Source organism: Centroberyx affinis, unplaced genomic scaffold (assembly GCF_046629955.1).
Source record: "Centroberyx affinis isolate AG114_WGS23_722 - 3 ecotype Tasmania unplaced genomic scaffold, CSIRO-AGI_Caff_v1 ptg005197l_1, whole genome shotgun sequence".
In the NCBI taxonomy this organism is placed as follows: Eukaryota; Metazoa; Chordata; class Actinopteri; order Beryciformes; family Berycidae; genus Centroberyx; species Centroberyx affinis.
Window position 1 is genome coordinate 69,007 of NW_027282586.1, and position 24,156 is coordinate 93,162.

Genomic DNA, 24,156 nt, shown 5'->3' on the forward strand with positions numbered 1-24,156 from the left:
TCTATGATATTTTTGAATATTGAATAAGTATGAATAGAGTTTCTTCAAAAATATAATCCCTCCAGTGCTTTCAAACAATGGTAGAGAATCTTCGTCAAAACCTGGGTGCTGCAGTTGTTTTTTCTCCCACAAAGTCTTGAGCTTTTTCCTTTAATACACTCCATGAATCACAGATGTTGTCCAGGTCACCAGATCTGGTTTTTATTAAAGAAGGGCTGAGTGGCAGAGAGAGAGAGAAGATGCAGGATGAATTAAATCAAGCAGAGAGGCCAGAGAATCACAGGGGGTTTTGAAGATTGCAGAAGATGGAACTTAATCTAGGATTTTTTCATGTGAAAAGACTGGAAAGACTAAAACTGGTAGGACTAACCGCCACCTGAACAGCTTCTTCCCCCAGGCCATAATCCTCACAAATAAGGACTCCTCGTACAGTACATCCCTCCTCTGTCCAGTTGCACACTTGCACTCTAACCCTACATATCACTGATCTTCTAATGTAACTGTACTTAACATCCATTGCACATATCTCTACTTGACTCATTGCACATATCTGTTATTCATTGCATATATCTTTATTTTTATTTTGTGTTGTATATAGTTTTTGTTTTTTTCCCCTCTTTTTTCTTATTCTTACTAGATTTTATGTTGACACTTGCACCAAGAGAAATTCCTTGTACTTGGCGAATAAAGTTCTGATTCTGATTATACAACGGAAATGGGATTGGTAACATTGTAAGACAGTAGGGGGCGATGATACAACATATTGGTTGCCAACTGCCGTAAAATACAAGAAGAAGAAGAAGAAGAAGAAGAGGAAATGACGCGTATGGCGGAAGTTATCGCAAACAGCTGCGGCGCGCCAAATTCGTGCAAAACATCAACTTCACTGCACTGCGGTCTTTACCTGCTAACTCTCTGAATTTAATAGGCTGTAGCGGTTATATCATCGTTGCTTGTAAATTACGAAAACGCCGCTGGTCGAGGAATTAATCGCAGGTAAACAACAACATTTTTGCCTGTCACCGCCTAATGTTTACATCAAGTTAATTCAGTTTATTTTAGCTTAGTGCATCTTCATGACAGTTGTCAGCGCAGCGCTACCCGCCCCCCGTCACTCAATGCAAGGGATTCAAGAATTTAAAATAGCAATTTGACAGATGTAACGTTATGTATTTGTCGAAACACATGTTGTTTTCATGTTTGGAGTGTGTGTGGCTGATGTTAGCCTGTGTGTTTCTAGCATGGCGGTGCCTTTCGTGCAGGACTGGGACCTGGTCCAGACTCTGGGGGAAGGAGCCTATGGAGAGTACGGTGCCATTATCATTTTAATTTACAGCGCTCACTTTGCCCTTTCTAATACCATTGCATCTCTGACTGGTGTCATTCAGTAAATTTTCTCACATCATGACACCTGATCATGATAACCTCCTCCATCTCTCCATGACATGTTGATGTCTTGGGCGAACATCTTGAGGTAGTTTGCACGCTCTGAAGCGAAACATTCACTTGCTCAGTTGACATAAAGAATAAAGAAAAGGCTGAAAAGTTCATATGATGTTAAAGTCTGGTTTGTGACAGATTTGATGATCTTCACCAGCCTCCTCTCTTCAGAGCCTTTATTCATCCTCTAATTTCTCTCTTCAGCTCCTTTCCTCCTCACTAGAGCTGCAACGATTAATTGATTAGTTGTCAACTATTAAATTAATCGCCAACTATTGTGATAATCGATTAATCCGTTTGAGTAATTTTTTTAAGAAAAATAAGTCAAAATTCTCTGATTCCAGCTTCTTAAATGTGAATATTTTCTGGTTTCTTTACTCCTCTATGACAGTAAACTGAATATCTTTGGGTTGTGGACAAAACAAGACATTTGAGGATATCATCTTGGGCTTTGGGAAACACTGATTGACATTTTTCACCATTTTCTGACATTTTATAGACCAAACAACTAATCAATTAATCGAGAAAATAATCGACAGATTAATTGACAATGAAAATAATCGTTAGTTGCAGCCCTACTCCTCACTTTCCTTTAGTCCATTCTATAATCTATCATGTCCCCCCTCTCTCTCTCCATCTTTTTTGGTTTTATAGCAGTTTGCAACTAACATTTAAGGTGCATTCTGCCCTATACTGCACCGGAGTGTACAGATTCAAGGTTTTTACATTACATTTAAATTCTATAAACTAAGCCTGCATCTAAACGAAAACAAAGAGCCCAACATACTTCCCTCTCTCTCCATCTTTCCCTGCCCAGAGTGCGGCTGCTGGTGAACAGACAGACGGAGGAGGCGGTGGCGGTGAAGGTGATCGACACCTCTCAGGCCAAAGAGTGCGCAGACAACGTCAAGAAGGAAGTCTGCATCCATAAGGTAGGTCAGCCACTATGGGCTGAACTGTAAAGGGATTACACAGGTGTTCAAGGAGCCTGTCTTATTTAATCTGATACATTATTGATCCATGTAGGGATGTTTTCTTTTCACTTGTCCTGCTCCACTGGGAGGTCAGGGTCAGGTACAGAACAGCAGCCCTGGAGCTGGTAGGGATTCAAGTCAACTTTATTTGTATAGCCCTTAATTACAGTTGCAAGTCTCAAACGGCTTCACCTCGTCCACATTTTGAAACGATAAATGAAAACGACACCCGCCAACCTTAGATTTTCAATGAGGCAAGGGAAAACGCTCACGAAAAACCTCAAGGAAAAAAAAAACTCAGTGTCTTGGGTCCAGACACACAGGCTCTAACCTGCGTCCTCTGGTTGACGGGCTGCCCCGCTGCCCATTCATCATGATGTGGGAGTCACCTTAGAACAGTGATTCTCAACCTTTTTTTATATCCAGGATGCCTAATTTAGTCCATGGACCCCCATTTGATGAGATTTTGTCTCTCGGACCCAAATTTGAGAATATTTTCATTCTTAGATACGATTTTGTCCAGAATTCCATGACTATCTGTATTGTAGGTAGAGAGATAACAGTGACCGAAATAGTCATTCTTCTGCATTTTCTAATTGTCTTAACTTCTTGTAAATGAAATAATGGTGAAGTTCAGCAAACCCTGGAACCCCCTCAAGGACCCCTGGTGGTCCCCGGACCCCATGCTGAGAACCACTGCCTTAGAAGATGCATGCTGTCCAGTGCTTTGGTATTTGAAATATTGGGAGCAGAAATTGTTTTGTGATGCTAGTGGAAGTCAGTGGGGTCAGAAATAACTTTTTAAAGCCACGCTGTGTGTCAAGTGTCTCAGTGAATTCAGTTGAGTAGATATAGACCGACACCACTTTTCTGATTGACTGAACATAGTTTTCTTTTTTTTACCATCATTTAACCAGGTGAGTTGACTAACAGCACCTTCATAACCAGGAGTCTGTGTTAAGCGAATCTTGGTGTGTGTGTGTACTGTGTAACGTTCAGTACTGTTCAACAGATGCTCACCCACCCCCACATCGTACGTTTTTTTGGCCATCGGAAAGAGGGGCCGACCGTCTACCTCTTCCTGGAGTACTGCACCGGAGGAGAGCTGTTCGACCGGATAGGTGAGACAGGCGGGGCTGGCGGCCAATCACAGGGCTGCTTTCTAGTAGGGTTCGACCCATATGGATTTTTAAAGGCTGATACTGATATTTTTAGACTGAAATCCCACCAATGCATGATTTTTTGTGCCACTATTCAATATCTTTAAATTTGACTGTTTTCATGGGAAAAATTTTTAATGTTCAGTGTTTCTCCCAGAATTGTATTCTTCTTAGGATGGAAAAGCAGGGTGACCCGACCCACCTATTCAATGATAGTGGAAACTCTGGGATAGAGTAAGGCAATAAATGAGGATTTAATTTACAAAAAACATGATAGAACAATTACATCACTAATTAATTATGAAAAGAAAGAAGTTTTAAGGACTGTGTTATGTTGTTGTTGCAGCTGTGGATGACATGACTGGCCTGATTTATCAGTCTAACTGCACTTTTTGGCAGCACTGTGATTGTCTGTTGTATTTTTGGATGGTGGTCATCTATTCAAGATATTACGAAAAGCTGTCTTACTCGTGTCTTTCTCTCTGTCTTAGAGCCTGATGTTGGGATGGCAGAGAAAGATGCTCATAGGTTTTTCCAGCAGCTGATAGCGGCTGTGGTGAGTGAAGCAAACGAGTCTGTTGGTCTGATCTCCCTCCAATGTTCTGGTCTCTTTGCAATGTAGATAGAGGATATAATGATCTATACTGTTTTATGCTTCTAAATAGTCTTAGTTACTGGTTTGTGTGTGTGGCATATATCTATATTTGTATTTACTGTTTTAACTTTCTGCGTGTGTTTTAACTTGTTTGCGTCTTATTCTGTTGTTTGTCTATGTATTGCACCTTGAATGCCCAAATTTCCCTGTTGGGATAATAAAGTTCACCTTACCATGCCTTAATTCCTTAATTGCGCTTCTTACAGGAGTACCTCCACAGTATCGGTATCACCCACAGAGACATAAAGCCAGAGAACATACTGCTGGATGAGAAAGGTGAGGGAAGACGATGTGCATGCTGCCGCTGAAGGAATAGCTTTAGCTTTGGTTTGGATTCATTGTAGTTGTTGACGGTCTCTGCTGTTCTTCTTGACCTCAGATAACCTGAAGCTGTCAGATTTTGGCCTGGCGACCATGTTTCGTCACAAAGGGCGAGAGCGTCAACTGAGCAGACTCTGTGGGACGCTTCCCTACGTGGCGCCAGAACTTCTCAGCCAAACGGAGTACAAAGCCCAGCCTGCGGATGTGTGGGCATGTGGGATCGTCCTCACTGCCATGATGGCTGGAGGTAAGATAACAGTCTGTGTGTTTTATTTGCTTCTTTGCACCGATTGTGATAGAGAACTGAAAGTTGCTGTGATCGCTTACTGTGGCTGAATGCTTCTACAACTTACTGCTCAGCCTTCTGATTCAGTGTACTGATTTTGAAAGGTGTGAAGGTAAAAATGTCCCCAAACTGAGTGTGTTTGAAATGCCAGGATGTGAATTATTTATCAGAATACTATCCAGCAAGTAGGGATGGGCAATAATTCAATATTATTGTTTATAGTCTTTCAGTGGAATCATATTGTGATGATATGATGATATTGTGATACACAATTCTGTTGTCTGAATTGATAACAAGCAAATTGAAAAACTGACAAAATGAAGTATGAAACATTTTAAGGAATATTATTTGAAAGTTTCAGAGTTGTGTTTGACATTAAACTTAACATTACTATGCAGTTCAATGTAATTTGCATACATAAGGCATAACGTGATATATATCAATATTGAAAAAAGTCCTTATGATTATCGTAATACTGATTTGTCTCCAATATTCATAATTGATGTGAACTTTCTCCACAAATTGAGAGAATGCGCCACTCTTGCACTGCAGCTCACATCAGTTGGTATTCCTAACCTACAGTGTTATTATTTGTTTGTTATTTTGTATTATTAAGGGAATATTAATGTCATTTAGTTTTGAGCTATTTCTGTTCCTCTGTTTGTTTAATGGAACCAGCAGTCCAAGGCTTTCGGTACTGAAATGTATGCAACATAGTTATCATGCATTAGAAATCACTGCAGAGTCTGTATGCAGTAGAAACACTTGTTCATGGTCATTGTGATGCTTTCGTTTCAGAGTTGCCATGGGATCAGCCCAGTGAGAGCTGTCAAGAGTATTCAGATTGGCTCCAGAAGAAAACCTACCTGCCGCCTTGGAAGAAGATACAACCAACACCGCTCAGTAGGTCCCAAAAGATTAAAAAAAAAAAAGCACACTTGTCTTGTTACTTAGACATTTTAAACCTTTATATTCCACCTGCCACTTCTCTCTCCAGGTCTGTTGTCCAAATTGCTGTTGGCTAGTCCAGAGGAACGCATCAGTGTCTCAGACATAAAGAAAGACCGCTGGTTTACCCAGACCTACAGACCAGGTACTCAAAGCTGCTCCAAAAACCGCTCCTGCCTAACATTTCCCACTCAGTATGACAGAGTGAATTCAACATTAGGTTTAATGTACACTACACTGATTTCTGTTGGTGTGTTTGGCTAGGTGGAAAGCGGATGTCCGATTCCCTCGGCTCAGCAAACAAACTTCTTCGATCCGACTCGGGACTCATTTCCCGAGCCAACAGGTCAGAGCTTTTCTGTCTTTGTCTTCCTCATTGTACCTAATTGCTGTGTTTTCCCTTAGTGCTTGTAACCGTGAGCCCGTACCGTCTGCCTCTTCCTGTAGTGATGACAGGATGCAGTTCTCCAGCTCCCAGCCCGATCCTGGCTGTATGTGGGAAGCCATGTTGTTGATCGGACAAGCAGACGGCCAGGTCAGCTTCTCCCAGCCCGCCAAGCCTGAGCACATGTTGCTGGGTAGTCAGCTGGTCGGCACGCCAGGAGCCAGCCAGGTGATTCACATACTCTATCCTACATTCACATACTTTATCTATATGTCAAGTGAAAATCCTGTATCAACAAAATGTCAACTTTTCAGGAACTAAGGAAAATAGTCTTGTATTTGTTTGATCGCAATGCATTTTTAACTTTATCCTGTGGGTTTTATTTTGTTTACATAAGCCCAAGAGGTCGCAGAATTTTCTCAACCCTCTGAGTAGCATGTAATCCTTCAACTGAGGTGAAAACATGAAAATTGAGTTACATGGTTTTCACATGACAATAGCAATATATGATTTTTCATAAATCTGTCAACATGATAGCAATTAACCCAGTGTGTGTGTGTGTGTTTGGCAGCCGGAAGTCAAGGTCGCTGTTTTCATTATGTATGAAGACCGTGTATATGATTTATGTCATGTTAATAAACAAGGAAAAAACCTAAATATATACATTGTAATATCAAAGACAAAAACGGAAGAAAGGAAAAACAATATACTAATTTCTGCCTTGCTCTAGCTCTGTATCTTCCTTATCAATCTCTTTCTCCCTTGTTTTTTTTTTCCCTCTATGCTGACAGTCCCAGATCCATGCACTTTTTAAATGCTTCTAAACTCTTCTTGCCTGTTGTCTGTGTGCAGACCCCCTGGCAGAGGTTAGTGCGGAGAATGACGCGCTTCTTCACCACTGTGGACGCCGACACCTCCCTCTCGGCCCTGAGAGACGCCTGCATCAGCCAGGCGCTTACCTTCAAACACAGCTGCGCCAACCAGGTACATGTATCTGTACACACACACACACACACACAGCAAGCTAAACACACAAACGTCCCACAGGTGCTAAAGTCCATCATTCACATTCCTTTAACGCCTCTTTCCCCGCAGGTGACGGTGAGCACACTGGACAAACGCAATAACAAGCTCATCTTCAAAGTCCACCTGCTAGAGATGAATCAGAGAGTGCTACTGGACTTCAGACTGTCAAAGGTGAGCCTGAGTGTTTAAAAGGGCTACATGCTGCATCATCACCACATTCATTTGGAGACATTAGTATAATTACCGTTAACAAGCGAGACCATCGGCGAGAAGATTGGCAGCCTCTAATGGCTTTTACACTGTTTTACACTGTGTGCCACTGTCAGATTTAGCAGGAATTCTGCTGGTATTGCTTTACGACACAAAAGGAGATTGATTTATGACACAAAACAGGAAGAATGTCGCTGTTCCTCCAGCACATATGGAGCTAAATCTTTCAGTTTCTCATAATGGCAGATGTAAAGGAGTGATAGGCCCTTGTTGGAAAAAATCATTTCCAACAAGTTTATCCTCCTCAGTAAAGCAAAAAAGAAAACTTTTGACTGAAAAAGCTAAGAAGCAGCAACATCCTATTTGTGAGAGGAGGCAGCAGGGGTTTATGGGAAATGTGGTCTTAGTTTTAGTAGGCCTTTTTAAAAAACAGACAATATAAATAGTTAGGTCTAACCTAATGTTTAGGTCCAGGAGTAACTTGAACTCATCTGTTTTGTGAGAACCTTTGTTCATGTCGGTGCGTGTTTTCTGTGTCTGTGCGTTTCCAGGGCGATGGCCTGGAGTTTAAGCGTCTCTTCGTGAAGATAAAACAGAAGCTCGGTGACATCATCAGCGCTCAGAAAATCCCACTCCCCATCATATAACCGCCCTCGGCCTTATAACAGTTTGTGTCTGCGTACACCCGGGGGAGAAGAACCACACGCATCAGGCAAGAGCCATGCTACGGACATTGGAGAGAAAACCTGTATATAGTTAACTTTTCTAAGGAATATACTTTTATCAGGATATTTTAAACATCGTTCTGCTGTGGTCTCCCGTCTGTTTCTACGTGTGTGTGCGTTCATTTTTCTTGTACTTCTATCCTTGTGAGAACCTGTTTAAATTTTAGACCTTTGGAGTGAGGTCATTTTGGACGGCCCTCGCTTCTTTAAGGGGCTAGTTTAGGATTAGGACTTGGGTTTAGAGTTAAGGTTAGAATTGGGTTGAGGTTAAGGTTAGTAGTCAGTGGAAGGTCCCCATAAGGATAGAACTGTGTGTGTGTCTATGTTACCCCTTTGATAAGACTATGTTCTGATTATGTTTGAGATGATACAGTCCAGAGTCTTGAATAAATTATTAAAAACACCAACGTTGTAAGATAAATGCCAATGCATATCACACTACTTTAGTGTCCTCTAATGAGGATGAGCACAATTATTTTAGAATATGATATGATAAAATGATATGATAAAAAATATCTTCATAGTTAATTGTAGGACAAGGAATCAGTAGGGGCTGTTCAGACCCCATAAGTAGCCCACTAAAATTGAATGTCAAAAAAGTAAAAAAAAGAAAACTACACTCCTGTCAGCTGAGTACTGTATACATACATTGTTTAATGTAGAAATGCACTGCTCACTTATTTCAGTGTTTATTCTAAACAACAGTATGACACACAAGATTTTGTAGAGGGAATAATAGGAAGGGAACTTGTAACTGTATGTAAAATAATGTAAATCAATTTTTGTGAGTGCATGGTGAGCTGACGGAGCGCTGAACTGCAGGTGTGCAATACTGATGGTTCAAACTTGGGAATGACTTCTGTCAAGTGTGTACAAAACATGTCTTAAAGGAAGCGGGGACTAGTCGGGGATGAAAGGTGATTGCGTCCTCAGTATGTGACTAGGAGCCTGTAGCCTTGACGGTGATGGTGACGTTGACGGGTTCGTTGTCGTCTCCGGGGGGAGGGGCTTGGCCGGTGGTAGGCGTGGCACTCATGGGTGAGGCGGGTCGGGGTGAAGCTGCCCTGGGAAATGCCATGGCTGGAGCTGCAAAACACAGACGTCAGTTTCAACATCTGTTTAACGTCAGTTTTAACAAATCTGATCAGCATTCAAGGGCTGAATCTCTATCTCAGCAGGGTTCCTACGGGTCTTAAAAATCCTTGGAAGTTTGTTGATTTGAGAGAAGCAAAATAAGGCCTTCAAAGTTTTTAACAAAAAATGGATGGCCTTGAAAGTACTTGATTTTCTAGTAAACTATAGGACTCAAAGACATTAATATGCCTCAGTTCTCTAAATTAATTAATTAAATTCCTTTAATCCCCCCCTACCCCCACCACCAAAAAAATTACAAAAAAACAAAACTTGAATTTGACGTCCAAGTGAGTGGGAACCCTGAGTTAAGAAACTGTTATATTGAACTTTGAAGTAACTCTAAAATGTGACATCTGAACAGTCAGCTTGGCTTGGCGGGGCAGGCGGGATTTAAAAGGACTTACCTTGGCTGGCTGAGGCACCAATCTCCTCTATTCCTCCTTCTGACCCTTCTCTCACCACTTCATCCTCTGGGATGTTGATGTTCTCCCTGGACTGGCTGTGCTGCCTGGACACACCGGGAGAACAAACATTTTTAGTGCCATGTCTGCACACATAATTGATGGAAAAAAAACCAACATAATTTTAAAGGGCAAATTTCAACTTAAATTTCAGTATTACATACAGACACACAGATATACAGATACTCACATGCCAAACAGCATGTCATGTAGTCCTGTTGGGAGCAACACAGAATAGTTTACATAATTACCCTCTGCTTTCAATGTAAACATGCAGGCCGTGCAATGGGACGACGGCTTAATTATGGGTGACAGGATGCTGGTGCTTGTATGAGACTCACGGGGATTGTTGTTGCGGTTGCGTATTACGCACAAGAGCAGCAGCGCCGTGACGATGGCTGCAATGATAGCTGCCCCAATAGCTGCTCCAATCACAGCAGGGTACGCGTTGAAGGATGGGTCCGCTGCAACACATCACAGTTACCATTGCAACATAGTACACCTATGCCGATGTAGAAACACAGTTGCTACACTCAGGTGGTATCTCATAGTTGTTGCAGGATGTACTGTATCACCTCCCGCAGTGGTTCTCAACCGTTTCAATGTTGTGGCTTCAAAAATCCACAGCACACCGAATTCTCAAAATGTAAACCCTACTGTTACCTTACAAAGGGTATATAAAACCAGAACACAAGAACCTGGAGGAAGTATGTGTTCATAAGTTTGTTGAGAACCACTGGCCTATCCTGCCCTGAGCTGCGAGCCTGTCTACGCCCTCAACAGAGCCACCTACTATATTCTGCACAGTACAACACAAGAATCGTCCAGGACAGAGTAGATACCACACAGGCCAGTTAGAGGGAAGGCGAGGAGCAGGGATACACAGGGAAGGAGGTACAGAGGAAGTGAGGGAGGGAGAGTGGAAAGAATCAGGAAGGGAGCATGTCGCATGGGGAGTGAGGCGGTGAGGTGCGTGACGTTGTTAGCATGTGTTTTGTGTTTGTTTGTGTATGTGTCTTTCACCTAAGTGGGTAACAAAAAAAGAAAAACAAAAGGTTAGACCGTCATTGGATTATTCATCATCAGCAACAGCAATCACGGAATCACGACAAGACATCAACAAACGTATTCACATAATCACCTAACTCACCTGCCACTTTTCATCGCACATTTCTCTTCCCAGCCTTTCTGTCCTTTTATCATCTCTTTATTAAAGTGATGTTGAACTTTGTTAGTACCTCGGGTTGTGCAGCCTCCTGGCCATGATATAACCCCAAAATCGGCAATTCTGTTATCTGTTGCTCCGGTAGATTGGAGCATTGCTTCTGAAAATCACACTTCTAGCACTTAAACGAACGTGAACAAAGCAGATTCTGACAATGTATAAAAAAAATAGTCAAGCTGCAGAGTTGTTTTTAAGTGAATCGCTTTCTTTATGTTTAGCATTTAGTGTAGCACCGAAACATGGTCGGAGGAAAATTTTGCCGATGGAATGAAGAAAATAGTATGTTAGATACATCAATAGTACGTCAATAATTGTAAATAGGCGATAAACACAATTTTCCAGTTGCCTCTAACAGAGCACTGTAGCAACAGATAACAGAGAATCACCGATTGTGGTGTTACATCATGGCCAGGAAGGTGCGCAACCCAAGGTACTACCAAAGTTCAAAGTTCATCACAAGATATCCCTCACTCAAATCCCTCTCTCTTCCTCACTTCTCCACCAGCAACCACATTTCCAGCCACACTTTCATTACTCCATTTCACTTACCTGGAGTCTTTGTTGCCGAAGGGTATCCAATGGTCCGGTGGTTGACGGGTGTGATGCGGAACTGGTAGGTGAGGATGGGCGCGAGTCTTCCCAGCGTGTGACTTCGGACTTCTGGGTCCTCGACGATGGTGCGCAGCCAGACTGGGGTACCGCTCCTCTCCTCCCTCTCCTCCTCTCCCTTTGAAACATTGCTGCTTCTCCTCGCTGGGCGGTCCTTCACCCATCTGTGCTCCAAGATGAAATGCGTCAACCTTCTGTCTTTCTCTTCATCATCCTCTATCTTCCACTCCACCTCCACCTCGCTGCGCTTAGGGCTGCTGTACTTCACTTTGACCAGGGTCGCATTAGGGGGCATGGGGTATCCTGAGGAAGGGACAGAGACAGCCAAACAGAAACACAAGCTACTGAACGTGTCAAAGATTTCTGGTAGGAAAACAGGAGATAAGCGTTAATGAGAAAACCAGTTCTTACTCATAACCAGTAATGTTACGGGGATCTCGGTTCCTCCCACTGCGTTGGAAGCAGAGCACCAGTACTTGCCGCTGTCTTGTGTCCCATCTGCCTCTCGCACGGTCAGGTTGGCCCAGGCAGCGGCCCGCTGCAACTGGTACTTCATAGGAGTGTCCCACACTTCCTTTCTCTGGTTGTTGAACCAGGTGATTTGACTGGCTGGAGGATAGTTGGCTGTCAAGATGCAGGTAAGCTGGACGTCATTCCCCTCGTATACAGACACAACACTGCGCTGTGTCATCAACACTGGAGCCTCTGCAGGTGACAAGGGAATATATGAATAAATGAATGAATGAACATTCCCTGTAATGCACTGTAAGAAGAACAGGGTGCACTAACCCAGTGTGAGCATGCAGGTCTTGGTCTGGGCCAGAAGTGGGTGCCTAGCATGGCAGGTGTAGGCCTGGCCACTGTGGGCGGTGCCGTAGCGAAGTACCAGGATGTTGGAGTTCTCTTCTGCCGCCTGGCCCTCGCCGCCTGGACCCTCCCACCACAGCAAGGCCCTCGGGGCCCCTCCGTTCCAGGTGCAGGACAGCATCAGATACTGCTTGTTACGGGTCGCATAGGCAAAACATACCGGCTCTGCAGGGGGAGAATCTGGTGTAGAGGAGCAAGTTGGAGTAACGTGTGAGAAAGTGAAGGATAACGGTGTATATCATATGCAAATTATGAGCATACAATACAAAATTTTGTCTTTCTTGTAACTTCTTTCTTGCTTTTTTATTGTGCTTTGTTTTTGTTTCTACACTCACACGTGCGTACGCTGCAATGTGTAGCATGCTCGAGCGCAGCATGAGAGCCCATGCATGTGAACAAGGTATTGTTGGAAGTCTGGACTACAGACTGCAGCAAGGTGATATTGTTGGTCAGTTTATCTGTTTCATGTCCTGGGCCAGCCACATCTTGTTCCAAGCCTAGCTGGCCTCCAGTCCAGTGGAGGGAGGGGGAGGGTAGTCCACCGGGCCAGGAGCACAGCAGTCTCAGAGAGGTGTGATTCAGAGCCGGCTCCACAGAGCAGGAGGGGGAACCGTCAGGTGGGTCTGTGGGGATAAGATACGACGTAACAAGGCAGTGATGTGCACAGCGAGGATACAGCACGTCATCAGGAGACGACAGAATGCCTGTGGGGCTACAATATTAAGTATGTTGGGGATAAATCAGCTTACTAAAATTATACAAGAAGAAATATGCTTTTGACTAGATGTCGTCTTCTGTCTCATTTCAGATAAAGCACACAACCTTACTATATTTTCTAATGTGCAAGATGTGTGTAAAAAAGGGAGCGCTCTATGGCCCAATCCCAATGTCCCCCCTTCAGACTGAGCCCTGAGCCCTCACAGACTTAATTGACGTCACCTGTGTGCGCAGCTGTAGTGCCTGAGTGCGAGAAGTCATGAGGGCGCAAAATGGTATAGGAGGAATGGGACAGCACTTTGTGGCATCACGTGTTGCCTTGACGACTCCAGACGTTACTATCTCCCATCAATTAATCAATTTATAATTTACTCTTTGTTTGCGCTTTTGAGTAAACAGCATTATTAAGCTAAAATGAAAAAAATGTTGATGAATAATGTTAAATAGGCCTACGTATGTTTATACTGTGCTAATGGATATAGAACATACACTTCATTCTACCAGACAATATGAAAAATATATATATATATAAAAAGATAACAAAAAAGTAGGAGGTACATTGTAAACAAAAGGTACTTTTAAGAAAGCTTAATGAGCACAAATAAGCACATAAGAAAGCAAAAGGCTATATTACATTAGCTTTTAAATTAGCTCTTACATTAGCTCTTAAACGTTTAGGAAAACTTTTTTTTTTTTCTGAAATGAAATGTTTGTTCTGTTTTAATGTTGCAATGTTTTCTCTTTTAACTGTCTTGCATGTAGTTCACCCTTTCATTCCCGTTTCTAAGTTCTTGTTTTTTTGTGGTTATTTTTCCTTAATTATGTTTTTTTTTTTCTTTTGTATCGGGTGTATTTGGCTTATATTTTCCACATACATAAATATTAACGTCACATGAACTGTGGATAATTCCCTCAAGCAAAGTCTACAGAAATGCGGACTTGCTGAAAGTCTGCATAAAGGGCTCATAAAGTCCAGCAGTGAGCCCTTGTGCACTTACCGATTTCACAGCCCTGAACCCCCTGACTTGTCGGGAACGCGCGTCAAAGTCCGTGAGTCTATGAGTGCGGACATTGAGATTGGGCCATTAGCTCCTGAAAAACAGATAGGCTGGAAAGCTTCTTAACTTCTGATGTTAAAGGCAGAGGGGTTGAGTGCTCTATGGAATAAAAAGGGTCTTGTAGTCATGAGGAAAAAGTGATCCACAGCACTCCAACGTAGGTTAAAAATCCTTTATTATATTTGGTTATTCATTATGAAAACTTACAAACTGCCTGATGTGTTGCCTTGAATCACTTTTTCCTCGCTCCATAGCTCTCTGGGGTGATGGACTTTGTGTTAGATTAGGCGCATGCCCTGTGCAACTAATATAAATGCAGAGTTTATGTGGTGCCAGCAAAAGAAAACAGGAGAGCAGTATGACAAGCACTGGCCTACTAGCCAACCAACGCTTGCCATGGCTGTGACATCACAGCGAGGTACCTGTCAGAGTGCCATCACCTTCCCCGACGGTCCAAACAGGAGAATAGGTCTGCTGCATTCCCACACTCTGCTGTGTGTCTGTGTGTGTGTGTGTGTGTGTGTGTGTGTGTGTGCCAGGAAGGGCTGGTGTGTAAGCGAATGACTGCATGTGTGCAGGTGCATTTGCCAGCTCACACGTTAGGTTTGGATGTCTTTGAGTCGTTGAAATGTGAGAGATGATGTAATGGAGTCAGAAAGTCGACACAGGAAAACAGAAGGCAGTGAGAGTAGAGCGGTTTATGCTTAACACTGAAATCAGGAGAGGTTTAATTATTGAACGGGTAAAAAGATCAGGTAGCAGTACTTCAGGGATTTGGTTTTAATGAAGAAGGAAATCAAAAGTGATTTGAATCCTGGGTTGCGTTCTTCAGTCCTGTAAAATGATCAAGTTTGGATGATTCGCTAAAATATATGAAAATTACATTTCAATCTTTTACACCCTTTCGTATTGACAGTGCCAAGATGGAAGAACACAGCTTAGGACTGAGAGGTGAGGTTCACAGAAGATAAGGATGGCTAATGGCACGATCCAAGGTCAAAGGTTAGAGGCGAAACTCACAGTAGACGGTCAGGGTGATGGTTTTTTTGGAGCGGGTGTTGCGGTAGGTGTTCAGTGCCAGGCAAGCGTAGGTGCCAGCGTTCATGCGGAGGATCCTGGGGATGGTGTACTGCTGTCCACCGGAGATCTGGGAGTTGTTGTAGAACCAGACGTACTGGCTGGCCGGGTTGGACTGGGCTTGACACAGTAAAGAAACAGTCTCTCTTTCCAGGGCCGAGTAGCCCCGCTCTGTCACACTGTACGGACTCACATCTATCTGAGGAACATCCGGGCCATCTGGGGAGAGAGGACATAAACACATTAAGCAACCTCTTGTTTGACTGTGAAGCATTGGATCACACATATAGGCTGATGATGAAAGAGACAGATGCAGTAAAAAAGAAAGTAAAAGAAAAACTTTTTACACAAATTTCTGACTTTAATCTCAGAATTTCTGAGTTTTTTCTCAGAATATTACCCCCCTCTCCCCTTTTTCAAAAAAAAAAATCAAACCCTAATAAAAAAAACCCTAATACTCTTCCGTAGGTAATACTGGGCTATGGAAGACATTTTTGACATTGGCATTAACACTTACCCCTTACAAGTGTTAAAACCTGACACTTGTAATGGGCACAACTGATATCTACACAAATGTCCATTTAACAATTGCTTGAATTTATTAACTGGCAAGTTCAGATTCACTATTGACCTCTCTTTGTTGTCTTTATGTCTTTCCTTAGGGGCAGGCCCCTATTTTCAAAATGACCAAATTTGGGTCCATAGTGGGCAAACATTAGGCCAACATGGGTTCGATTGGCTTGTAGATGTTTAAAATGAGTCAAGACCACACAATGCTTTCTGGGGTTCAGGACTTCTCTTGCTGAAAAGTTAATTTGTCATTGTGAAGAGGAAGCAGTTCTTCAGCACCAGGAAATACAAATTCCTCATGCCTAATGTGAGAAGGACTGATTATAAAGGCTTACCTTTTTGTAAAAGCAAAATATTTTCTTTATTGCACTACCCTATTTTTACATTATATCAATTTTATGCAATACACTGGAGGCTGCTTCAACTATAATTCAAATTTTCCTGGTCTCGCTATCCATCCAGAATTAAGTGACTTGAACTTGAACTTGACTTCTGAACCAGAGTGCTCAGAAAGAAACTGTCAATAGGTCATAGCAAGAAAAGTGAATTATCTTTCTTCCACTTTTTCCTTTATATTAATTGTCTGAGAAATCTCTTGGCCCCGGTGGGTGTTTTAGTAAACCTGCAGTAGTACTTTAGTACAGTAGTAAACAGACAGTACTTAACAGCCGTATTCTTTGTAAAGTCAAAGCAATCAAGCCTCAATTTAGCTGACTTGAGACAAGAGGACAGGATCTGTAGACATGCAGTGTCAGTGCCAAGCAGAAGCCAATACAGACAATTGAAAAACAATTGCCAGAGACCAGTAGTAAATCCAAGTCATGCAAAGTAGAGATTTGTAGTTGTCCGCAAAAGCTGAACTATGATTAAAAAAATCAAACAGTGCAACATTGAATTACTAGACAATGTAAGTTATCATTCAAGGCAAGTTACATGGTGACATTTTGGTTGGTTGCTCTGCGATTCGATGAGTCTGAGCATGACAAATGTTAGGCATGCATGACCTCGCAAATTATCGATTAATCACACATGACAAATGCCAAAGAGCGATCCACATCAGATTGAATAGGCGCAAACCATAGGAATCAAGCTTGCTCATACTGAATTCCTGTTTTGCAATCTGGACATATGAGGTTTGTAGTTTTAAGTCAGTGCCATATTTTTTTGAATGGCAATTGCCAAGAGGGCTTTTATTTAGATTCTTTTTTACATAAAATGACAAACTGTTCCACCATTACCTCACAAAAGTTTTACACAAACACCATAATGAAAGCCAACATTCAGGTCAGAATCAGTATTTGAATCGGTAGTATTATATGAATGTGACATGAATGTGTTATGAAGCTCTTGTTCAGGTTATTATTAATGTGATATAAGCCAGTGATCATGAAAAGTGCTCCTGTCAGTTTTACCCCTTACAAGCACCATGATTAATGAAAGGATAGTTAAGTGAAGACCCCAAAAATGCTCCATAATCTATTCTACTCACAGATGATGTCCAGCCATATGCGGTCAGAGCGCTCTTGGTTGACTTCGTTGCTGGCCAGACAGCGGTACCAGCCTGTGTGGTTGCGGTTGACATCGGTCACGTTGACCACGCTGCTGTTGCCCTGCGCAAATGTTCTGGAGACACCATCGCGGGTTTCATGCTTCCATTCATAGCGCAGAGGTGCAGTCCCAGACTCCAGGCGGCACTGCATCCACATTGAAGATCCTTCCACTGGAGACGCTTCACTCGGTATGACATAAGGCTTACTGACCGGAACTGCATTCGAGAGAAAGTCACATAGTGTCCAATACAAAGAGTCTACACAACATTTAGATATGTGTATTGTCACTAAAGCTGATGAACAGACATTATATAGAACACCTTGTCCCAGACAGGTAATAATACTTTTTCACCTGCAGTCTGGGGCGCCATAATAGGGGGAATAGGGGTATGAACTACCCAGGGCCTCAAACTGAGGGAGGGCCCCTAAAGGGTCTGGACTAAAATGCCTTTTGTGGTCCTCAAGTGTTTATTTCTAAATATTTTATACTTTTATTTCACACTGCTCTGGTTTTGAAACAGGATTTGGTTGAAATTTACAAAACTGCAAACAAATTTAACTTTCTCAAACATATGATACAGCAACTTTTGTGTCATGTGATCAGAGACAAACTGGAAGAAGCCCGAAATTGTCCTCCCTATCAGATTTTGAACAGGTGAAAGTTTGGTTATGACAGCCGCTTAATGCTATCAGGTTAGGGCCCAAAACCCATAATTTCAATTAGAGATGTGTCTGATAATTGAACAGTAAATGAATGTGTAGAGGTGCGTTTGAGTTGTGGATGGGTGGACAACTGGACATAGATGGAGTAATACTAGGGATGAGGGGATGAGAGGAAAGAGGGGGGGCAGAGTCGCCACCTGTGCATAAGTCAGTGGTTCTAAACGTTTTTGGCTCATGACCCCTTAAAACGACTCGATGCCTACTGACGAACCCCCGTTACAGGAGTGCATAAAGAAAGAATGATATAAGGAATGATTTTCCTTTTCAGCTCGTTTCCATTATCAGAGGAGGCTGAAAACTATAAAGTATTTCACAAGAAAAAAGCCAAAAATTAGAGGAAAAAAATCAAAAAATAGACATGACAATACATTTTTATAGTCGTTTTTTTTAATATATCCAATAAATCACCTTTCGGCCCCCGAAATTAATCTCACGACCCCCCAGAGAACCACTGGCATAAGGGGCCCATAATTCCTAGCTACGCCTTACACAGTAGGTACGTTGTGTTTCTGAGTGCAGTACTGTGTGTCTTACCACGGACAACAAGGTGTACATAGTAGTAGTAGAGTATTGCGCCCTTGTCTGTGTCGTACACGGCCTGGCAGGTGTACAGGCCCTGTGCAGCCAGCGGCAGCTTGTCGATGCTGACAGAGGCACTGTTGGAGATCACCCTCACGCCTCCGAGCGTCTGGGCCAGCTTCTGGATCTTCTGCCCTTTCCCAAAGTCATACACAATAGCTTTGATGGCTTCGGTGCCCGGCTTGGTGAAACTCCATATGTACATGTCAGGTAAGGTGCTACCGCACTCCAGGATCACCGCTCTGTCCAGCACCCCGTACACATGCACCTCATTATACACCACCTCCCCGGTTTTAATGATGTCCGCCGCTGGAGAAGGGAGAGAACACATGGACACACGCAAACGTGCACGTGAAGGTAAAGGAGATGGCGGTGTTGTGTGGCCCGCTACGTGTTGAGTTACAGGATTGGTTACACTGTGAGATGGCCAAGAGGATTCAAACACACTGTAATAGGTTAACAGGGGGATCCCAAAATGGATACAGGATTACTCAATTAACATTTCCACTGGCAGTCAAACCACCTCTTGTCTTTTTCTTCCTCGCCCTCTCTCTCTCTCTCTCTCTCACATGCTATCTACAGTAATTCTTATCATATATGGCATCAACAGAAACAGATTAAGTTAGTGGTTCTATTTACCTTTAAGTACACACTAACTATACCAATTCTATTATTCTTTTGATCAAGGGTGGAAGTAACTAATTACTTTTACTCACGTTACTGTAAGAAGCTTTTTTGTGTACTTGCACTTTTGTGAGTATTTTTTAAAGTCAGTAATTTTACTTTTACTTGAGTACATTTTTACTGAATTATTGTTTGCTACATTTTATCTACAAATTTTGTGGCTCCATTAGCATCAGAAACTGGACAATAGTAAATTGACAAATTGTGGAGCCAATGAACAGCCAGTCAGCAAAGAAGCAATGGCGGTTCTGAGGGGGGGCCAGTGCCCCCGTGACAACAAGCTTGGCCCCCCCTGTGGCCCCCCTAAATGCAGAGTCTGAAATAATTATCACAGAATTATTTTTTGCGATCATACTGTGGCAAAGCGGAACACAAAAGTAACCCAACACATTTTCTAGTCGGACCCCTTAATGCGGAACTATGGATGTAAATAAAATAATGCATGGCCACGACTTAGTAACACGTGGGAACGAGATCCTTATGTTTGGGCCTGAGAAGAAGCTACAAGTCCACATAGCGCTGTGCGCCCTGTCAGCACCATGGAGGCCTGGAGAGCGAGACACAGAAACGGGGGCAAGAGGGAGGCTTTTAAATTCATTAATAATACCAGTAAACTGTATTTCTGATAGAAAACATGTTCAAAGACCATTTTACGAATGTCCTGTCCGGAATAACTTCACCTCCCTCTTCCCACTGCGAAAGCTCCTACAAGTTCATCTTCGTCCTTATCCATTTTTCTTCAAGCAGGATTTTTATTCTATCAAGTAAACAGGTTTCCATTATGTCACCAAAGTGTACAGTAATGTGGAAATAAGAATAACGCACATATCGGATCATAAATTCGATCTGATCAATCAGTCAATCTAATCATTCTGTCCACAATCATGCATCCCAATTACTCTATTGCTGTTTCAGTGCTAAAGTTCATTCATTCTAAATATGCCACCTATTGCCACCGATATCCTTGACTATGCTTATACTCATCTGAATGCTTAATATTAGTGATTATTCTGACGAGTCCATTGTGTAATTGCTTGTCTAATCTCACTGCCACTAATATTTCCTCTCTTGTTATCCAATAGAACCATAAATATTCTGCTACTGCTACTACTAGTGCTACTGCCTGTTCACTGTTCCTGTGTCTGTTCAACCCAATAAACATCCATATCATGTGACTGTCACCTCTGTAACTCTGCAAAGAAACACTAAATATTCACCTTGACCATAACTGCCTGCCTCTGCCTCAATATCTGCTTTCAAATTTAAGAAATGATGTATTACTTACTATGGCTTTAGATAAAAACCAATCAACATCTGTTACTGACCACCTAATCAAAGCAGTCTAGAACCGGGTCTGCTCCATGGTGCTGAAATGCCCGCAATGCAGTGAGGAAAACTATATGAGAACAATAAGGTCTAATGTAACTGGCCCCCCGACCAGTACAACTGGCCCCAGCCTGGCCCCCCCAGCTGAAATGGTCAAAGAAAAGAAGAGTAATCTGGCTTTACTTTGTGCACTTCGTTGTGTAATTTTCCAAATATTTCAATTAAAAGAATCAAGTTTGAACTCTGTCCTCTCATCCTTTTAGAGTTGCATGGGAAAGATCACAGCTAGCAATGTTCTCTTTTCTAAAAAGTTACTCAGTAAATTTTACTCATTTTAAATTACATTTTAAATGAGCTACTTTTTACTTTTACTTCAGTAGAGTTTTACTCTGGTACTTTTACTTCTACTTAAGTAAAATATCAGCAAAGTAACATATCAAAGTACTTCTACTTGATTGGGACATTCTAGTACTCTTCCCACCACGGCTACTGATAAGCCGTGTAATTTTAAATCTAACTTTACACTTACAGTACCTGTTTACCGAAGAACAGGTAAGTGGAAAGCAGTTTCAATTTTAGTTTAGAAAAGACTCACCATGTGCCGTAGAGGTAAACAGGCTCGCAAGCAGAAAGAGGGAGTGCAGCCCTAGCAGTTGGGCCACCATGGTATCATGATGATACTCAGTCCCACAACCTCTTCACCAAAAAAAATTTTTAAGCTTTTGGATTACAAAAACTATTATAAGTTTCCCCAACTTCCACTCTTTGATCCAGTAGTTTCACAGAGAATCCACTCGCAGGCACTGGCTTCATTAGACTGAGAGTAGGAAAGGACTGAGGGTCACTAAACTGATTTGGGCTAAATTATTTATGCTTCTACCTCCCTCCCTCTCTCTTTCTCTTTCTCTCTCTCTATCTCTCTCTTACAGCAGGGCTAGAATGACACGGTGATACTGAACTCATCTATTATGCAAGATGGATGGATGGACAGGTTAGCGTTCCATGCTCACACGCACACACACACACACACACACACACATATGCACATGCACATACGCACACACATGCACATTAACTAATAACTGACATCCATACTCTTAACATCAACATTCCTTCACACAGACCTTCCATACCAATCTCCACTTCTATATCTCCCATTTTACCAGAATCAATAACGATCAGTCATCGCTGTAAATAACTTGCATCCATATTCTTAACATCAGCATTCCTAGATCCTCACACAGTGATTCATGGCCTCCAAATTTCTCCCTACTGTCTTTCACCCTGTACCTGCTGTGGACACAGTGGTGTGACAACAGTAACTTAATGGGAATGCTGATGAGTGTAGTTGCAAACAGCCACGTGTCTGCATACAGACATAAACACACTTGTACACACACACACACACACACACACACACACGCATTATCTAGAAAGAGGAATTAAATAGGATTTATACCCTCATAGAGATTCTTTACCCATGTTTTGTGCTTTTTCAGTACAACCTTAATGTGAAAAAATCTCACCCCTTACACAGACAGCAAGACTTTCCAAGTGCCAAGGGAGGTGATGAGCTCAGCAAAGCCAAAACAGAGACATGTAGTAATTTGTTTAGTGAAGACAATAGTAAAGTATCCCCAGTGGTGTTGGGTGGGTTGTGAAAATTACTTGACCACTGCTGCTCGGATGGCTGCATGCACTGCTGCTCTCTGCAGTCGCGATGATAATTTGGTTGAGAGGTAACGTAAGGACCAGAGAGCAGAGTAAACACTACTGATGGGATTAGGATTAAAATAGATTTAGAAATCTGGCATCTTGCAGCAATGGCCTGTGTTTCCTCTCTGCATGCTGCCTATCCTGTATTTACACCTAATTTCACCTCTGCAAGAATGATTCGTATTGAACATTTTTTACACTGACTTTGTCTATGTGAATGTCAGGTCAGTTATATGTTTTTGTGTTTATGACTGACAGAGAGAGAGAGGGGGGGGGGGGGGGGGGGAGGGAGAGCTAGTAAGTGACATTATGAGTATGTAATGTGAGACAGTCATGAATGAATGCAAGACGGCGATCAGTTTTCTTCACTTGGCAGAGAGGAGGACTGAATTGCAGCAGAACCTAAACAGACACCGAGGGCCACAGTGTGAGACGGCTTTAGCCTATCAGCCATATCCATATAAGAACAAGATTAAGTAATCAAATTAATTAAAAAATTAAAAATGTAGAAACACTTTTGAATTAGGAACATACTGTCAAAAACCTTTCTCCTTGGAACGAGCATTAAGCAGAGACTGATCGGAAAGTCTCATCCCAAAGTCTCATATCCCATTCCATTCCCATTCATATTTCACTCACTTAAAAAAAAACCCCCACCATAATATAATGACAGGTATATGTAGCACCTTGATGTTTTACGTAGACTTGAATACATCTTATAGGAAAAACATATGTTGTTTAATTTAATACAACTGAGATTTTTTAGGTGCATTTTCTATTTGTTGTATGTACCTCTACATAACGTCATCCATTATTGTACTTAAAGTAACTGAAAGTAAAAATCTTTAAAATACAATACTGATCACTTGCAATAGACGTAAAATATATATACATGGTACTACACACTATATTGTTAAATAAGTGTGCTCCTCTCAATACAATGCACAATTTGAATTATGAATGACCAGCAGGACTGCATGAGTACAGATTGTGTTTCAGTCACTGACCATCAGGGGGTGACGCAGTCTCTCCTGAACCTTAAAATTAAGTAATATGACACCCACTGCAGGTTTGTTGGGCAAATTAACAGAAATTAAGACAGAGCCCTACAAATCAAATTGGCTTCATCCGTGAAAGTGATGAAATCAGGAATGATTTATCCTCACTGGAGTTAGAGCAGTAAGCGAAAGCAAGGGATTGGAAAATAAGGGCTGAAGACATGAGGCAGCAACTTGCAGTCCCACCACAGAGAGTCAGCACCAGCCTGAGACCTGCTGTTGTATTGCAGTCTAATACTCAGCAAACTGTTTACTTTACAGAGCTTACGGAAGGTGCAGCAGATGAGGCGCATGAAAGGAACAAGCTTAGATACGCTGAGCTGGCAGCCGGAGCTGAATGACGAGGATGGAAAACCAGGTTACGCCCCGTGGAAGCTGGGTGCTGTGGGTTTGTCGCCATATCAGGTATAGTTGACTCAGGGAGTCAGGGATTTGTGGTCAGGCCACAGAGGCAGCTTCAGCAGCAGCTGGAAAGGGCAGCCAGCGGCTCTGGCTGAAACTAAAACTCACTCACTGTGTGATGTCACTGTGTGATGTCACCTCTTAGCACGGTGAGGGAGTGACAGGATTACAGTTATCTGATCACAAAAAATGGTAACTGTAATCCAATATAATCAGATACCTGTGAGTAAATTACCTGTAGAATTACTCAAAAACCTTTTTGAAAGGAAA

General features: G+C 42.3%; 2 protein-coding genes across 2 annotated transcripts; one reads left to right on the forward strand and one right to left on the reverse strand.

Annotated features, from left to right (window-relative positions):
• The first annotated feature begins 871 nt into the window (after positions 1-871).
• chek1 (checkpoint kinase 1) lies at positions 872-8,456 on the forward strand. The gene is made up of 14 exons (XM_071546291.1): positions 872-996; positions 1,241-1,306; positions 2,258-2,372; positions 3,427-3,535; positions 4,066-4,130; positions 4,436-4,505; positions 4,609-4,797; positions 5,635-5,739; positions 5,834-5,929; positions 6,049-6,130; positions 6,190-6,397; positions 7,022-7,153; positions 7,265-7,366; positions 7,957-8,456. The coding sequence occupies exons 2-14, from the start codon at positions 1,242-1,244 to the stop codon at positions 8,050-8,052; spliced, it is 1,434 nt and encodes a 477-aa protein (XP_071402392.1). The 5' UTR covers positions 872-996; position 1,241; the 3' UTR covers positions 8,053-8,456.
• Positions 8,457-9,070: 614 nt separating this feature from the next.
• On the reverse strand, positions 9,071-21,375 carry LOC139666940 (V-set and immunoglobulin domain-containing protein 10-like 2). The gene is made up of 12 exons (XM_071546292.1): positions 21,306-21,375; positions 18,656-19,009; positions 17,338-17,613; positions 15,222-15,497; positions 12,762-13,049; positions 12,349-12,606; positions 11,971-12,264; positions 11,500-11,862; positions 10,067-10,189; positions 9,916-9,940; positions 9,669-9,772; positions 9,071-9,216 (listed from the first exon to the last, which is right to left on the reverse strand). The coding sequence occupies exons 1-12, from the start codon at positions 21,373-21,375 to the stop codon at positions 9,071-9,073; spliced, it is 2,577 nt and encodes an 858-aa protein (XP_071402393.1).
• Positions 21,376-24,156: the final 2,781 nt, after the last annotated feature.

Excerpts from the sequence above, each read along its gene's own strand:
- chek1 (XM_071546291.1), top strand. The coding sequence starts at position 1,242 with ATGGCGGTGCCTTTCGTGCAGGACTGGGACCTGGTCCAGACTCTGGGG. Across the intron at positions 3,536-4,065 it reads AGAGCTGTTCGACCGGATAG|AGCCTGATGTTGGGATGGCA; the intron begins GTGAGACAGGCG and ends TCTCTGTCTTAG. Across the intron at positions 7,367-7,956 it reads TGGACTTCAGACTGTCAAAG|GGCGATGGCCTGGAGTTTAA; the intron begins GTGAGCCTGAGT and ends GTGCGTTTCCAG.
- LOC139666940 (XM_071546292.1), bottom strand. The coding sequence starts at position 21,375 with ATGGTGGCCCAACTGCTAGGGCTGCACTCCCTCTTTCTGCTTGCGAGC. Across the intron at positions 12,265-12,348 it reads GACCTGCATGCTCACACTGG|AGGCTCCAGTGTTGATGACA; the intron begins GTTAGTGCACCC and ends TGTCACCTGCAG. Across the intron at positions 9,941-10,066 it reads CAACCGCAACAACAATCCCC|GACTACATGACATGCTGTTT; the intron begins GTGAGTCTCATA and ends TGCTCCCAACAG.